The following is a 15,695-nucleotide window of genomic DNA, read 5'->3' on the forward strand; positions in this document are numbered from 1 at the left end:
CTTTATTAGGGAAATCAAATCAATCTTGTTGTGTATAATATAATTTATTAAAATTGTTTAAAGATTTAAATCATTAAATAAGTATTATATTGGATTATGTGTATCTCACTTGTTTTTTAAATAAAAGTACATATATAGTCATTTTGCGCCAAGGCAAGGTTAAAAAATACGCGGGCTAACAGTCTGGCAGCTCTAGTCTGGCTGTGAAATATGGTGGCATCTCTACGAGGTGCACAAATGAAAGAAAGTTGGCAGCTCCGGTTCTAAAATATAAACAACTTTTGTGCCTCACGTGTTGAACTTTATAAAAAGCCAAAATAAAACTGATTATATCTGATCTTAAATATATCTAACTGATTAGCAATCGATATGTCGGAGCCAGAAGCAGATGCCAAGCCCAATATTTTAATAACCGGTGGGTTTTGCTGCCCCTTTAAAACATTGAAGTTTCTACGTTTTACATACTTCCTAATTTTAGGAACTCCTGGAGCGGGGAAATCGTATTTATGCGAACGTATAGCATCCGAACTCCAGTTTGAGTGGCTAGACTGCTCCAAAATCGCGAAGGAGAACAATTTTGTTGAGGAATATGACGAGGAGTACGATTGTCCCATTCTGGACGAAGAAAAAGTATAACACATTTGTATTCCCCAATATATTTAATATACATATATGTGGAACTATTTAGCTGATGGATCACTTGGAGCCCCTAATGGCCAAGGGCGGCAACGTCGTCGAATATCATGGCTGCGATTTCTTTCCAGAGCGCTGGTTTCAAGCCGTCTTCGTGGTCACCTGTCCCAATACAACGCTCTACGATCGTCTGAAGGATCGCAACTACAACGAAAAGAAACTGACATCCAATATTCAGTGCGAAATATTCGGAACCATATTGGAAGAGGCCCGCGATTCCTACAAATCGGATATAGTATTCGAACTGAAGGGCGAGACGAAGGCAGACGCCCATATAAGCTTAAAAACTGTCAAAAACTGGTATCGCATGTGGAAAAGAAAATAAACGGGCGATTGGTAGTGTATTATAATCTTATGTATAAACGCTTAAACGTTTGTTTGTAAAGTGCCTATTATTTACAACAGTGTGTATAAAATCGAAATCTTAAGTCTACAAATTAAACTCGTGTCATCTTAAAGCGAAGCGGTCCATCCGGCGCATACATGAAAGTGACTGCGTAATCCAATGGCTTGTGGTTGTACTCCAATTTGTAGTTTCGCAGTAGCTTGGCCAGCAGTATTTGCATCTCCAGATCGGCGAATCGACGACCCAGACACATCCGAGCTCCATAGCCGTAAGGCAGCGAGGCGAACGGATGAAGTTTGCCCGGAGTTCCACCATGCTGTGGTTTCAGCCATCTTTCGGGCCTGAAAGTGGCTGCATCCGTGACGTACTCCTCCATATTACCGGTGACAATAGTCGGAAAGACCGCCTGCACTCCCTTGGGCACCTGGTAGCCACAGATTACACTGTCCTCCATGAGAGTTCGTCCGTTTCCAATCACCGTGCTGTACATGCGGAACACCTCCTTGATGAAGCCTTTCAGGTGGTGCATCTGATCCAGCAACGCGATTGTGAGCGGTGTGTTTGGATCCGGAAGCAGTCGCTTTAATTCCTCGTGAACCTTTTGCTGCTCCACCGGACGAGTGGCCAGTTGGTACAACATGGAACAAACTGCCATGGATATCTGCAAAATACATATCAGTTGGAATTGCTATGTTCTTTTCTATTTATCATATCTGACCGTATCTATTCCGACAAGAATCAAATCAAGCGCCATTATGGTGGCTATTTTTTCGTCCTTCTGCGAGAGGATCACCTTCTCCACCAGCGAGGGCTCGCCGGCACGCAGACTGGGATCTTGGGTCTTTAGTCTTTCGGTGGCACTCTGAATGTACTTCATGCAGACACTGCAGTGCCATAACAGTTATTTTTTGTTAATCAAATGTTTTAAAGTTGTCTTTACCCCACAAAGAAGTTCATGTTCTTCACGTAGCGCGTCCACAGGGGCGTGGGAAAGTATCTCCAGTAGGGAGCTTTCAGCTCCAAAGTGGCCACGTTGCGCAGGGCATACTTGGCTGCGTCAATGATTTGCTGGGGCTCCGAATCCGGCTTCAGATTCGATTCCAGACAGCCCAAGCGAGTGTCCAGGGCCACGCGACCAATGCCTAATGATTAAACAATCAACATTGTGAGTTGTGAATAAATATTTAAATAAATATTCACGAGGAATAATTACATTCCAGCGACCACTTGTGAATCTCATTGTCGAAATCTTCGGGCAGCTCTTGGTTTTCATCCAACAGGTTTTCGCAGCGCACCAGGAAGTCCTCGGTGATAACCTCCAGGGGCTGTAGATACCGGCGAATGGTGGACAACTGCAGCACCGGCTTCTGGACACGCGAACGGAACTCCCGCCAAGGCTCTCCGTGGCTGAATTAAGGTAGAATAAATTACAAGCTGAGCAAATATGGCGATTCCACTTACACTCCGACCACGCCGCCCAGCTCCCCAAAGAAATCCTTGCGCACCACACTCTTGTATTTAACCAAACTGGGCATCGAGGGACGGAACGGGGTGGGTCCCTCGCTTCGATAGCACTGGAAATTCATCAAATTGCTTTAGCTTAATATCCGACAACTGAACGCCATTTATACGGTGCCAGAAATGTGTGTAATGGCTTGGTGCCTTCGTGGTTCGTTGGTCATGCGGAAAGTCCCAAGCCGCTGGCGTGTCTTAAAGCTTACCTTTTCAATTTCGTCGGCATCGTAGATGAACAAAAGATCGGGCCGTCCTATGAGACCTCCAAAACGCACAATTCTGCCATAACGATCGTGCAGCAGCGATGATATTTTGGCCACATCGGAGATGGTGTATTGACCAATTATTGGCATCAGTCTATGGAATAGTCAAGGTTAAACAAACTCTCCACGACAATGAAAGATGCATTGACTTCGTTCCAAAGGCGCAAAAATATGATTTGTGAGCAAAATTCGTCAGCATGCAGCAAAACTTCACACGTTATTAGGGCGACCTTGAATTTAGCGCTAATTGAACGCTAATTTACTGGATGACGTGCCATCGAACGGATTGTAACTTAGAGTTTGGGATTGGACAGGTGTAAATTGACGGAATCCCACACGCACATTTAACAAGAATCGTTAGTCAAACTCAAGTTCCCCATAAATATTTAGTTAGCATACATAATTTGTACAAATTGGGATAAAAACTAGTCGGGGTTGCGTGTTTTTTGCACAAAATCCAAGCAAATAAACGAACATCATGATCATGATTAATTCAATAAGTGTTGAACAAGCTGGCCAAGTTATTTGGGTCAAGTGAAATGGATAGTGTTTGGTTTTATTGCAATTGCAGTTAGCTTGGAGAAAGCGAGTCAGTTCGTGTCTTGAGTCTTTCGTTTTTGTGATGATGGGTTTTCGTTTTATTACCTCCAGGTATTGCCCAGAATAGGAATGGGCTTAGGGCCGGGAATCTGATTGTAGGGCAGAGCGTTTTGCCACTCGGAAGTGGAGTGTATTCGCGGTGCACTGGGCTCCTCCGAATCCGCCAGATGCGGACATGTTGCCACGCCCGTGGAGCTTTCGCGGCTCCCCAAGCGGCTGGAACCTGCACCAACGATCCTCGGCACACATGGTCGAAGGCTGGGGACACAGGAGGCTGTGGAACGCCAAGCTTTCAGCGACAGATTGTTCATTTAAATTCAAATCAGATTTCACTGGTCGTAAGCCTCGATTTCCAATTGTCTTTTGTTGACGTTGACACACTGATCTCCGCGGGGCAACGAAACTGGCTTCTAGCGGGAGCCGCAATCAAGTTCCACACTGAACGGCTGCCTGGCACAAACTACTGGCAGCTGAAGCTCCGACGATCCAAACAAGCTGCGTTTACGTTTCGAGCTGATTCTCTTGGCTGTTTTAAAAGAGAAAGTGCTCTTAACAATTGGCGGCTTGCTTTAAGAACTGTTGAAATGTAAACAATTGTTTCGCATATTCTGTAGAGGATGTTTTGAACTTTAAAACCAACCTTAAAACCAATTACCATATCTTATTGCTTCTAGGTATTTGTTTTGTCTTTATGTTAAGCAGATACTATAAAATAAAGTATTTACGTTAACTAACGATTATAATAACCTCTTGATGGAAGCAAAGTGACAAAATGATTGTTTGCTCTATATTTGTTGAAGACATAGGAATCACTGTAAAGGGCAGTGCATTTATTGAAAAATGTTTGTTTGCATTGTTGTACTCCAGAGGTGCATAATTTCCTGACCTGCGGGTCAGGCAGTTTCCCTCCCGTCGCTCAGTGTAAACAATAACTGGGATAGGCGTGTGCGGCCTGACACGTGCGAACGAAAATCAAATAAGCCGCGTTCAACCGCCGACGAAGCAATCTCTCGCTGCGGAGCTTATTTATTGCCTTGAGACAAATGCTATATATGTATATTTACACCGATAAAGAATACACTAAAAAAATGGTAAGAACGTTAAAATTTCTGCTTAAAGAGCCCAACCAACTTTCGCCACTAATAGTGACTATAACTTAGGCTAAGCATTCGTTATCCCGATAATCAAATGCCATCCAATAATCAAAAGGCTATATTCAAGATAAGCCCAAAAGTATACAGCAAGCTTAAGATGAAACGCTTGAATTAATCTGGAAATCAAAATAATATTTACGTTTAAAATTACCGTTTTCTTTGTGGGTGGAGAAAATCAACTTGTTTGCCATAATGCTCATTACAAATCATTACACGCTAATTATAACAACATTATTTGACAAACGAATTACGAAATCAATGAGTTGTAGCTAATGATTTTCAATTATTAATAAACATTAGTATTGAACCAAAAAATAGCCGCTATTGCAACATATAGTCCATTTGCAAAAATGATGGCACTTGTATCCAGGAGATTGCTCCTAATCACCGCTGCTATTTTGTGCAGCTTGAGTTTAAGAATCGAGTGCAGGTCGAAGTCCCGATTTACCAATATGCTGTGCGAGTCCTACAATGATTCGTATGCAGATTTTAAGAAATGTAAACTTAATTTATTGGGAAGAGGTCGCGTTGGAGCCGACATATATGTAAAGCTGTCTGAACTGCCCATAGACAACAGTTGGGTGAGTTAATATGGTTTCAAACTACATAGTCTTATTTTCACTTTCATTTGTAATGTGCTCGAAATCTGTCCCAGATTAATTGGTCCATTTACCGCCGCTACAATGGATTTCGTCCGTTTTTGTACAATGTCAGCACAGATCTCTGCCAGCTATTAGAAAACTCGAATGTTTTGTCGTTTCAAGGACTCGTTATGAATGCCATTATGACGCGATCAAATTTAAATCACTCATGTCCATACAACGTAAGTTAAAGATAAACGAAGTGCAGTAAAGATGACTTATTTTTACACCCATATAGCACGACATTATTATTGATAACCTGGAGTTTTCCGATGATTTCCTCAAGAATTTGCCTCTACCGCAAGGCGTCTATAAAATACAACTTCGATTTGCAACATACAAAGTTTGGAGGGTACAGGTAACAATGTTCTTTGAGAGAGCAGAATAAAATTTGTCTAACTATTAAAAATCAAGCAAAACGAGACTTCTTTTCACATATTTTTTATATATTTAGCAATTTTCTTTTGATTACAAATTTACGTTCAATACAATAAAAATTTCACAATTCGCGAATGCCTTTCTTATGCATTGGCGTTTTTTGAAATGTTTTGCTGAGTTTAATGAGATGGTTGTGCAAAGCAATGTCAGATACAGTGTTTTTGGTGAACAACGCATAAAAACAGTAAACTTTCTTGGCAATAAAAACTTTGAACACATCAAAATCTTTTAAAAAAGTTTAATTACTCCCTATGTGGTATAACAGACAATGCAATACCACCTTTTGATAATAGTATAGTTTAAATCGTAAATGCTTTGCTGGCTTAGTCTAGACCTTGACTTTATAGCTTAAGTAGTTGTGTTGGATTGGCGTCAAATCATTAAATGGCACGTATCAAACTCATGCGTATGAATGGACAAACAAAATAGAAGAACACTTTTGGGGACAAGTCTAGATAGAATGATTTTGATTGTTTGATTGGGTTATAATAGCATAAAAGTACGTTCTTAGGGTCTTTACTAGTATGAAACTTAGCTAAGATGCTGCTTGCATATGAATATAGAATGGCATATGTATGTAGACTTAGACTATCCGCTCTCGTTTGCGGATTAAATTAAGATGATGCAGATTGATAAATATGAAATGTCGTGTGACAGTTTAGAGACAGAACCGGTCCTGCACAATAGACAATGTTCGTCTAATTTCTTACTTTGTTTTCTGTCCCCGTTTTTACACTCTTCTTATTTGATAATTAACTATGCCTAATTTATATTTATAGGTATGAATGTGTGTATCTAGACTTAAAAATTTATATGGCGGCGTCGTTCGTATTTACAATTCTTTCCGGTCATTAATATATCGCACATTTGATTAACTTAAACTAAACGGACCTCTCTGGAGGGGAACACAATTCAAGTCGGTTCACTGCAATTCACAAATTCGAGTTAAATTAATTAAATAAAACAGAAACTAAAAAACAATTAACATCCACTGTTTGACGACTAATACTTTCAGCCAGCCGGACATTAGTAAGGCGGCTTCAGTGTTAACACTCGAACTCGTTGGCCGTGATTGCGCTCAGATCCTTCATGAGGCCCTCCAGATTGGCCATTTCCTGGTTAAGCTCCTCGGTGGATGTGCTGGGGGCAAGTCTTTGAATCTCATCGGTTGAGTGCACTACCGAGCCACCGCCTTGAAGCCGATTGGGCGTGGCAGCCGAGAATGATGGTTTCTTGTAGGGCGATTGGTTTTGTGGACGTATTGTGACGGCAGGAGCTGAAGAGCAATCATTACGATTAGTCATTGTACATCATTTCAAGTCGATTTCTAATTGGGCTGTTACAAATACTCACTATGCTTGTTAACGGGTGTGGCACCGCCAGTGGGTGGTGGACCCGGCACACTGAAGCTCTTTAGAGGATGGCCACGCTTAGAACTTTCAATGGTGGACACACAGCCATTGCCTGCAGCCGCGTTGCCCGCGTTGCTGTAAAATATATGCAAAATAGGATACTATTTAATGGGAGAATTTATATTTATTCAAAACTTTTGGGTGCTACTAAACAAAAACCAAGACTGGTTTAAACAATAATAGGACATTGAAGACTCCTCTTGTTCACCGACCGACCGTTGTGGCCCAGAAAGCGCAGCTTCCGCGAATGCTGAATTTGCTGCGCCAAGCGGGCCAACCGGATGTACGGCTGGCGATCGGAGACAGACATCACGTTCCACGTGTAGGTGGCCAACTCGGTGATGGTGGCCGCGGTGCGCATGCTGTAGACGCCCTTGTACTGATGGTTAATCAGGATCTCATCCAAGCGGAATTTGTTCATGAAATTGAGGAACGGTGACGGCGAAGCCATTAGCAGGAGCTGCTGCTCGACACGCCGTGGCAGCGTTTTCTTGTCAAGCTTGATTACCCTGCTCGACGATCCATGCACCAAGTTCACCTGCAAATTGGGATCGATCCGTCCCCAACGCGTCCTCGAGCACATTCTCGTAGCTTGGTCTTCTTTGCAGCGTAGATCAGAAACTGGGGGAATTTTGTAGAATTTCTATCTCCGAAATGTGTTCACATGCCAATGGGAGAGCTGATAACTAAAAAAACCCAACTAAAGCACCGCCCACTTTTCTTACCAAAAGTTGGCATCGTAGCCTCCATAAGGATGCTCTGGGGTCTGAGCCATCGAGTTGCTCTGCGGCTGGGTGAGACTCTGCTGCGAGAGACCAGCCTCCATGGTCATGTGGGATCGATTTTGGTGGCTATATTGGGTGCGCGGGTACTGAGGTCGCTCCATCGTTCCGTTCATTGAAGTGGCTGTTGAAAAAAAGTGGATTTTATTTTCAGTCACCTTACGAAGAGTTAGCTGTAACTCACTCATGTATCCTGGCACGTAGGACCGCTTGTCCAGGGAATTGGCATGACCTGGCACTGGCGTCTCCACCTCGTATTCACTGTGCACCACGGATCGTGGCAGGGTGAGGGCACCACTGCTCGAGGCGGCATCGCTGCAGACGGGTGTCACTGTGTGCAAGCCCTTGTCTATGTTTTTCAGCTCCATTTGATCGTGGTGTATCCATAGGTCTGGTGGTTTGGGCACGCCCACATTGTTCTTTTGGTAGCTGCAAATGCATCAAGATAAGTTAGGGAATGTTGAAGATATGGTTAAGAGAAACCCACCTCTTCTTTGTGTGTTCTGGAGAAGATTGGGGCTTACGTCGGCATAGCAATAGGACGCCCAAGAGCACTACAAGTAACACTACAGCAGTAGCTGCTATAATAATGTACAGCAGCTTCTCGTTGTCGATTCCCTTGGCTATGGTGTCGGGCTCCTGCATGGTGACGGCTGCACTTGTGGTGTATGATACCAGAGCCGAGAAAGGAGCATTATTAGTCCCCTTGGTGGTTCTGGCCTGAACCTTAAAGTAGTAGGTGGTGTAAGGCTTCAGATTGGGTAGCATGAGCATAGTTTCCTCGCCGGCAAATGCTTCAACTGCCCAGTCGCGATCTCTCTTCGTGGTGTCGGTGGTGTAGTAGATATTGTACCCGGTAATCTGACCAAGAGTATGTTTCGGAGGGATCCACTGCACGATCACAGTGGGCGGATTCAACTCATCCAAGCGCACAGTAACCTCACGAGGCGGTGTAACCGGTACATTCTGATACGTGCTATTCAACACAGACATCGACCAGGAGGACTCTCTGCGTCCTTTGACCACCTTAACTGCAAACTCGTACTGCGTATTGGGTCGCAGATCATTAATCATGCAGTTGAGATCCGTGGTATTGTGGTAGCGATAGCGATTGGATCCCGTGATGCCATAGCTAACCGTATAGTGGCGATTGTCGGTTACATGCTGATTTTTGTTCAGCATCGTGTCAATCCAGTAGACCACAATCGAGGAGCTGGACATGGTGATGGCTCGCAGACCCACTGGAACCTCTAGAGGAGTCGGCGCGTCCACAGGCTCCTCGTCGCGTGTCTTAATGTTGTCATAAATAGGCGGACCATCGCCCTTAACATTTCTAGCCCTCAGCGACACCACATAATCCATATTTGACTCTAGATTCTTGAGTACATGATAGCGCTCAGTCTCCTTTAGCTCGATGGTGTTCTCATCGGGAATTCCACGGCCCCAGCCCAGCACGTAGTTGCGTATCTTGATTTCCGGGTGCTGCGGGGGACCCCAATGTAGCGCAATATTGTTGGCTCCAGGGTGAATGCTTATCCAAATGGGTTTGCCCGGAACTTGGGTCTCGTCTAGATCGTTTTCCAAGGTGTTCGTACGATACCATTCTGTGAAAGGTCCCGATCCGTTCACAGTCATTGCAGCAATCTTCACCTGGTACTCGGCATTGCGGTCCAAGTTGCTCAACTCAAAGTAACGAATATTGGCAGGAGTACTCTTCACCTGGGGAGCATCCTTCAACTTGCGATAGCGAATCTTGTAGCCCGTAATCTGGCCATTGCGATCTTCCTCTGCAGGCGGCTCCCAGTGGACGGTTATGGACTATTTTGGAAACAATATTAATAAGTAAAATGTATTTGGACTTCATATTTGCATATCTACTTACGCTGGAGCTGGTCACTTCCAGAGTAACATTATTTGGGGGTTCCGACGGCGTCGAGGAAAACGTCTTCACACGGATCTCTGCTGAGGAGTCCCCCATTCCGTTTCGATTAAAAGGCACTACTGAAATCACGTAATCCGTGTTGGGACGCAACTCGTTAAGAATGGCTTCCAGAGCAGTACTATCGTGATATAAGTCAGCACCACTGTCGTTCTGTAAGTAAGAAGGTCGGAATTTAAGCTTTATGTTTATAGTATTTTTAGTTTGGTGTATCTCACCTCGGAATAGTAGACTCGATACTTGAGTATCTCTCCATTGGTAACCGTGGGCTCTTCCCATTTGACGTAGATTTCCTTGTGACTGCGGGCATATCCTTCAAAGTTGCGTGGTGGACCTGCTATGTTCACCTCGGGTTGCGTACTAACTTCTAGTGGAGCAGAAGATGCGCCGCTACCGAAATTGGTATTGGCTTCCACTCGGAATTGATAGGTTCTGCCGGGCAGCAGCGATTGAATATTGACTTGTTGATCGTCATGCGACTTGGTAACCATTTTTTGCTCCCTAAAATAGTTAAAAAACATTAAGTTATTAATTTTCCATATTATTGTGATTAGATTCAATGATTAAAAATATGTGATCTTTAATTCTCAATAGAATTCTATTTTGCTTATAAGCCATATGACATCAAATTTTTCGGATGTATACTCTAATAAAGAACTTAATTTTTCTAACAGAACTGAAGTTCAAAATTCTTCTATCTCATTTACATTTCACACTTAAACACTTTGTTTAAGGGCGGTCCGGAAATGGCCACAGGATGGAAGCCAGACAGAAAGTTGGATTCAATCGAAAGCAAAGTCATTTCCGCTTCGCTGAGGAGGTGAAGCCGTTAGGCGATTGGCTATCTATGCAAACAGGGTTAATCTCTGCTAATTGCTGACTAATGGAGCGGATGATAATTATGTGGGTAATGCAATGATTTCCCGCCACTCACCTCTCGCTGTTGTTCATCTTGTAGTATACCGTGTAGTAGACCACATCGCCGGCGTTTTGGAGTGGCTCCACCCAGCTAAGGGTCACAAATCGGGACTTCACTATCTGGGCAACAAGATCGCGCGGCTGGCTGGGCAATCGAGCCTGGAGTCCGCTGTCCAACGGCTTGGCACCTGGATGCGGAACACTCGGATCCTGTTCGGGGGAATCTGGGGAAGCAGGGGATTGTTTTTGCTGCTGGGATTTCTTGCTCTTGGCCGGCTGCCAGGAGTCCAGTATTTTCTGTGCGTCCTCGCCCTGCTTGTAGGCCTCCAGCAGGGCCTCCTTAGCTGGATCGTCTTCGTCATAGTCGTCGTCGTCGTCCTCGTAACTTTTGGACTGGTTCTCCAGCGGCAAAGCACTCCCCGCGTTTAGTATATTGAATCTGCGGTCGTTGAGCGGTTGCTCAAATTTGGGAAGCTTTCCGGAAGGCATCCGTAGTCGTGTCGTACCATCGTCATCGTCGTCTAGGTCATCGTCCTCGTCCGGAAAAGGAAAACTGCCGCCGGACTTGGTTCGCAGTTGCTCACCCGAATTGAAGGGTTTGCGACGCTTGGTCAGATTGTCAAAGGTCTGGAGGGATTTGGTGGAGTGGCCTTGGGATTTTCGTTTTTTGATTTTCACTTTGGGAGTGGGATTTGTTAGTGGTTGGATGGTTGTGATTGGGGTGATATTAAATGGAAATGAGGCGAGGATAAAGGAAATAAAAGAACAAACAAATTAAACAATAAGTTAATAAATTATATTCGAAATAAATAAAATTCATTTCATATGGTTAAATATTGATAATGTGTACTGAAATCTCGCTTGTGTGCTCAATAAATAATTTATTCACTTCACTTAAGCCGATTGACTGTTTAAATGGTTTAAACCTATTTAAACCAACTTTAAAACCATATAAACAAAGAGTACAAAACTTTATTAAGAGTGTTACAATTGTCGAACACACACAAAAGAGATTTTCATATTTTAAGACAAAATAATCGAGTAATGTAATTTACCACTATACAAACAATACACACATAGACGCATAGGAAATTATTTTACAAAAGCAGGATGAATGAAAGGATATTTGTACAACAAAGTGAGGCAGGGGGAGCTGGGGTTTCGGCATTGAATTTCATTGGGTCAATTTACAGGCCTTCAAGAGGCGCCAATTGTTTAAGCTGCACAAATACTGGACACCGAGCTAGTTCTACTTTGGCTACATCTCCAGAAATTCCACTCACCTCCTTGCGGAACAACACGCAGACGAGCTGCAGCATGGACACTGCCGGCGGCATTGGTGCCCACGCACTGGAACATCCCAGCATCGGAGTTCAGGAGTCCGAGGATCTTCAGATTGTGCCCGTCCACCAGTTGCATGTAGTCATTGGGCGTTATGAGGTCTCCGTTCTTAAGCCACCTAATAACGGGCTTTGGCTTTCCCCAGATATCGCACTTCAGTTCCGGTTCGTCCTTCTCGTGGGCCGTGGTATCCTTGGGCGCCTTGATGAACTTCGGTGGTTCCTGCACCTGCACCGTGGCCTGAGCATCGAGCGAATCCACCGTATTGCTGGCGCGGCACTGGTAGTTCCCAGAATCAATGTCCTCGGCACTGGAGATTTGCAGTGAGCCTGTTCCAACGATGGAGAAACGCGAGTCCAGGTCGTTAAAGTCCAGATCCATGCCATTTCGCAGCCACTTAATCTGCGGCTTTGGCACTCCGTTGGCCACACAGTCCAGGGTGACGGTGTCGCCCTCCCGTACGGTTTTGGGTGAAGGTCCCACAAGGAAAGATGGGGCCACTGAATTCTCGGCACCCGGGTCACTGGGCTTCTTGATGTTCAAGTTCGTTTTGCTGCTTAGCCGGGAGGAACTGCCCGATGTCACGTTGCACTGGTAGGCACCTCGATCCGATGGGCCCACTTCGTCGATCTCCAGCGCTCCGTTGGGCAGCACCACCATGCGCAACTTGTCAACGGGCAGAGGCAGGTCGTCCTTGAGCCACTGCACCGAGTGCTTAACGCCCTCCTGCCAGTTGGCCTCGCCCAGCATGCAACGGAAGTAGGCCGTCTGACCTGGCAGCAGGTAGGTTTCCAGGAAGTCCTGATTCAGATCTGGCTGCCGAGCAATGGCCACCAGTGCGGGTCGACTGAGTATACTGCCCACGCCCTCGGCCGTCAACAGGCACTGGTAGGCACCCGTCAGGCCACGATTCTCCTCGACGGAGCTGATGTAGAGTGATCCATTCTTCAGTTGCGTGCGGAACGTGTCGCCCACGATGACCAGGTCCTGTCCATCAGGTCCTCGCCACCGGATGCTTACTGAGCTGGGCGAGCTGGTCTTGCCCTTGCCTGCGCGTCCCGCGGATGCAGTGCCCGCACACTGGAGCAGCACGGAGTGGCCCTCGGGCACTACGGCATCCTGTGGCTCCAAGGTGAACGAAAGCGCTGCAAAGAAGAGTGCCAGAGTGGTTGATATTAATGCACTGCCAGAAAAAAGGTGCTAGAATATATTATAGAAAGCATAAATGAACTCTTCTAAAATATTGTTTTGTTGCTTGACCATTTACTATGGAATTATGTACGTTATACGTTATATGTATATATACGTTCAATTAATATGCATATTATATTGTTTATATATAGCTACTCTATTCAAGACTGAAACAATCCAAATTGAATGATGTAGTCCTACAGCTTTTATACAATTCTAAACAATGTTACCCAATGCCTTATGGAACTAGAATACTACATTTTTTTCCCAGTGGCGTGGGCACAGTCGATTGGGGTTTGTGCTGCGGCTCAAGTCGGACGCCCCCAGTTTACCGGAGTGTGCCTCCACTCGAGGAACGGCAGCTTCTGCAATCTGTCAACTTGTAAACATGGCTGAATAATTGAGGCTACAAAGGCCAACTCTCTCTCGAAGGCATGCAGCTCCAGAGGCAGGGGCAGAGTCTGAGGAAATTGCAAAGGGGTCGCCGGAGGCACGCAAATATTTGCATTTCCACTTTGGCTGGGCTCGACGGGATGGAGGAGCATGAGAGGGTGGCAGGACCTGCCAATGAATAACCCAACATGGCTGAAAGAAAAATCGGGTAACGCAAGGGGCTCCTTGCCTGATATCCTCAAAGGCTTAGATGCCGAGGATAAAGGTGATACAGACAGGCTGCAAGAGCTAGTACTTTTAGCTATTAAAAGCTTAGATTATTAGCCAAGAACTGGCATTAAAAAATTATATTTATTTGGTTCTAATTTATCTGGATTATAGGACATAGTGTACATACACGATTTTCAATGCCCTAACTTTATTTTAAACACATATTTTCGAGCTGTGTAAATATTCAGCGATAATCTTTATTCGAGCTAAATAATGCAGCAATGCTAAAAGCCTGGATAGACATTTTTTGAGTCATCACTGGACGAAATAAATTATATATAAATGGGAACAACCTTAATTAGACATCGAGTTTCGACGAACAGAAGCGTGAGTTAAATGCCGCTGGAATGATGACTTAATTTACGAGATTTATTCAGCTGTACAAGCGACTTTTGCGTCATGAATTACACATTACATTTCATTGCAATTTAGTGTGCGAGGAGTCGGGCCTTAGGACTCAGGACTCGGCCTTTAGGATCCAGACTGCACCTTCGCTGGACTGCCGGACTGTTTCCCCTGCGGATCAGAATCACATTTCCATATTCCCGCTGACCGCCCGTGAACTTACGCCTTTTGCCAGGAATTTCACAGAAGTATGCCTGTCATTTATTCGCTCTTCTTCCGCCTCTCTACTCATCCTGTTCCACCAAGTGGCCTGCAATTCTAAGGCAAAGTTGGAGCGAAGTTATGCGAACCCTGTGCAGTGGGTTTGGGCTTCCATATTAACTCGACTCAACTCTATTAGGGTAAACTACTTAACGGACCTGGTGGTGCCTCCACTTCAGTGTTCCTTGTATTTCACATTTTATTCGAGTATTTCAGACTCAACGTGTGGCTTTTACGGTTATTGCTTTTGGGGTCTTGGTTTGATGGAGCAGAACCTCAACTCTTTTTTATTTCCTTGCACATTTCACTTGATGAAATTGTGCTTTTTAAAGCATTTTCCCCCTCTCTCCCTTCGATATGCCTGCTTTTGTTTATGGCCAGCTTTTAGGAGCTGTTAAGACAAACATGCAGGCATAAAGACAAGAAATGGGTGCGTAATTGATCTATATAATGTACCATATAAACCCTGTTATATATGTATAGCTCTTTTAACCCCCGTCAACTGTCAAGGTGAGCTGCATAAAATCTTGAATTCAGTGAATATACTTTCAGACAGCTGCAGCTGAACTGCTACCTGCACTTTTCACCCCTTTTTTTCTGCATTTTTTATGCAACTCAATTTCGAGAAACATACCCGCATTTTGGCCACGGGGTTGCAATATATTCATATGAGGAATTTTTAAAGCTTATTAAACAATTATTCGGGTAGAATGTCTGGTCCTAAATCAAATGGAGACATCTCGCTACTATTCGGTTTTTATGGCTTCTTCGCAGCAGCAGGGAGCTGAATCCAATTAAAAACTTTATTGCTCGAATTGATTTTTATTGTACGCCTCTTTGGCAGCAGATAAATAGAGAAAGGGAGATACAATTTCGAAAGTCGGAGGGGACAAGAGGCTATCGCTGCTCCCAAAAAAATTGTGTCAATTGGTTTTATTCCCTCTTTCGTTTTCAATTTTTTAGTGCCGACTTTCCATCCATTTTTCCATGTCTCGTTATCTATTGGATGTTTTTAATTATGACAGTGGGAGTGGGGCGGTGCGGTGCCACGCCCGTGCACTCACACACACGACCGAAAAAATGCATAATTAATAAATTAAACCAATTATATACAAAAGGCTCGATTTGAAGTGGCATTTCATTAAACTGTAATTGCAAAGAGAAATATATTGCCTATCGGGATGGTGAAAGAG

General features: G+C 44.3%; 5 protein-coding genes across 7 annotated transcripts in view; 2 read left to right on the top strand and 3 right to left on the bottom strand.

Annotated features, from left to right (window-relative positions):
* Positions 1 to 248: 248 nt before the first annotated feature.
* Positions 249 to 1,130, top strand: LOC6530085 (adenylate kinase isoenzyme 6 homolog). The gene is made up of 3 exons (XM_002090995.4): positions 249 to 415; positions 479 to 630; positions 689 to 1,130. The coding sequence occupies exons 1-3, from the start codon at positions 370 to 372 to the stop codon at positions 1,016 to 1,018; spliced, it is 528 nt and encodes a 175-aa protein (XP_002091031.1). The 5' UTR covers positions 249 to 369; the 3' UTR covers positions 1,019 to 1,130.
* On the bottom strand, positions 1,027 to 4,044 carry LOC6530086 (probable cytochrome P450 301a1, mitochondrial). The gene is made up of 7 exons (XM_002090996.4): positions 3,463 to 4,044; positions 2,761 to 2,911; positions 2,501 to 2,613; positions 2,253 to 2,446; positions 1,980 to 2,181; positions 1,758 to 1,923; positions 1,027 to 1,700 (listed from the first exon to the last, which is right to left on the bottom strand). Exons 1-7 carry the CDS (start codon positions 3,726 to 3,728, stop codon positions 1,131 to 1,133), a joined length of 1,662 nt encoding a protein of 553 aa, XP_002091032.1. The 5' UTR covers positions 3,729 to 4,044; the 3' UTR covers positions 1,027 to 1,130.
* Positions 4,045 to 4,637: 593 nt separating this feature from the next.
* Positions 4,638 to 5,600, top strand: LOC6530087. The gene is made up of 3 exons (XM_002090997.2): positions 4,638 to 5,152; positions 5,227 to 5,394; positions 5,451 to 5,600. Exons 1-3 carry the CDS (start codon positions 4,922 to 4,924, stop codon positions 5,598 to 5,600), a joined length of 549 nt encoding a protein of 182 aa, XP_002091033.1. The 5' UTR covers positions 4,638 to 4,921.
* A 500-nt stretch (positions 5,601 to 6,100) lies between these two features.
* Positions 6,101 to 15,695, bottom strand: part of LOC6530088 (neogenin) — a 34,770-nt gene continuing 25,175 nt past the window's right edge. The window contains exons 2-10 of one of the 3 annotated variants that reach the window (XM_015196520.3): positions 11,985 to 13,187; positions 10,718 to 10,925; positions 10,002 to 10,284; positions 9,727 to 9,936; positions 8,332 to 9,662; positions 8,029 to 8,273; positions 7,788 to 7,968; positions 7,004 to 7,137; positions 6,101 to 6,926 (exon numbers count right to left, since the gene is read on the bottom strand). In XM_015196520.3, the coding sequence (XP_015052006.1) occupies positions 6,697 to 6,926; positions 7,004 to 7,137; positions 7,788 to 7,968; positions 8,029 to 8,273; positions 8,332 to 9,662; positions 9,727 to 9,936; positions 10,002 to 10,284; positions 10,718 to 10,925; positions 11,985 to 13,187 (4,025 nt within the window). In that variant the 3' untranslated portion in view covers positions 6,101 to 6,696. Of the gene's footprint in view, positions 6,927 to 7,003; positions 7,138 to 7,787; positions 7,969 to 8,028; positions 8,274 to 8,331; positions 9,663 to 9,726; positions 9,937 to 10,001; positions 10,285 to 10,717; positions 11,379 to 11,984; positions 13,188 to 15,695 lie in introns of all 3 variants that reach the window. The other 2 variants (XM_015196519.3, XM_002090998.4) reach the window with 2 other exon arrangements.
* Positions 7,167 to 7,759, bottom strand: LOC26535891. The gene has a single exon (XM_015197446.3). It carries the CDS (start codon positions 7,643 to 7,645, stop codon positions 7,232 to 7,234), a length of 414 nt encoding a protein of 137 aa, XP_015052932.1. The 5' UTR covers positions 7,646 to 7,759; the 3' UTR covers positions 7,167 to 7,231.

Source organism: Drosophila yakuba, chromosome 2R, assembly GCF_016746365.2.
Source record: "Drosophila yakuba strain Tai18E2 chromosome 2R, Prin_Dyak_Tai18E2_2.1, whole genome shotgun sequence".
Taxonomy (NCBI): domain Eukaryota; kingdom Metazoa; phylum Arthropoda; class Insecta; order Diptera; family Drosophilidae; genus Drosophila; species Drosophila yakuba.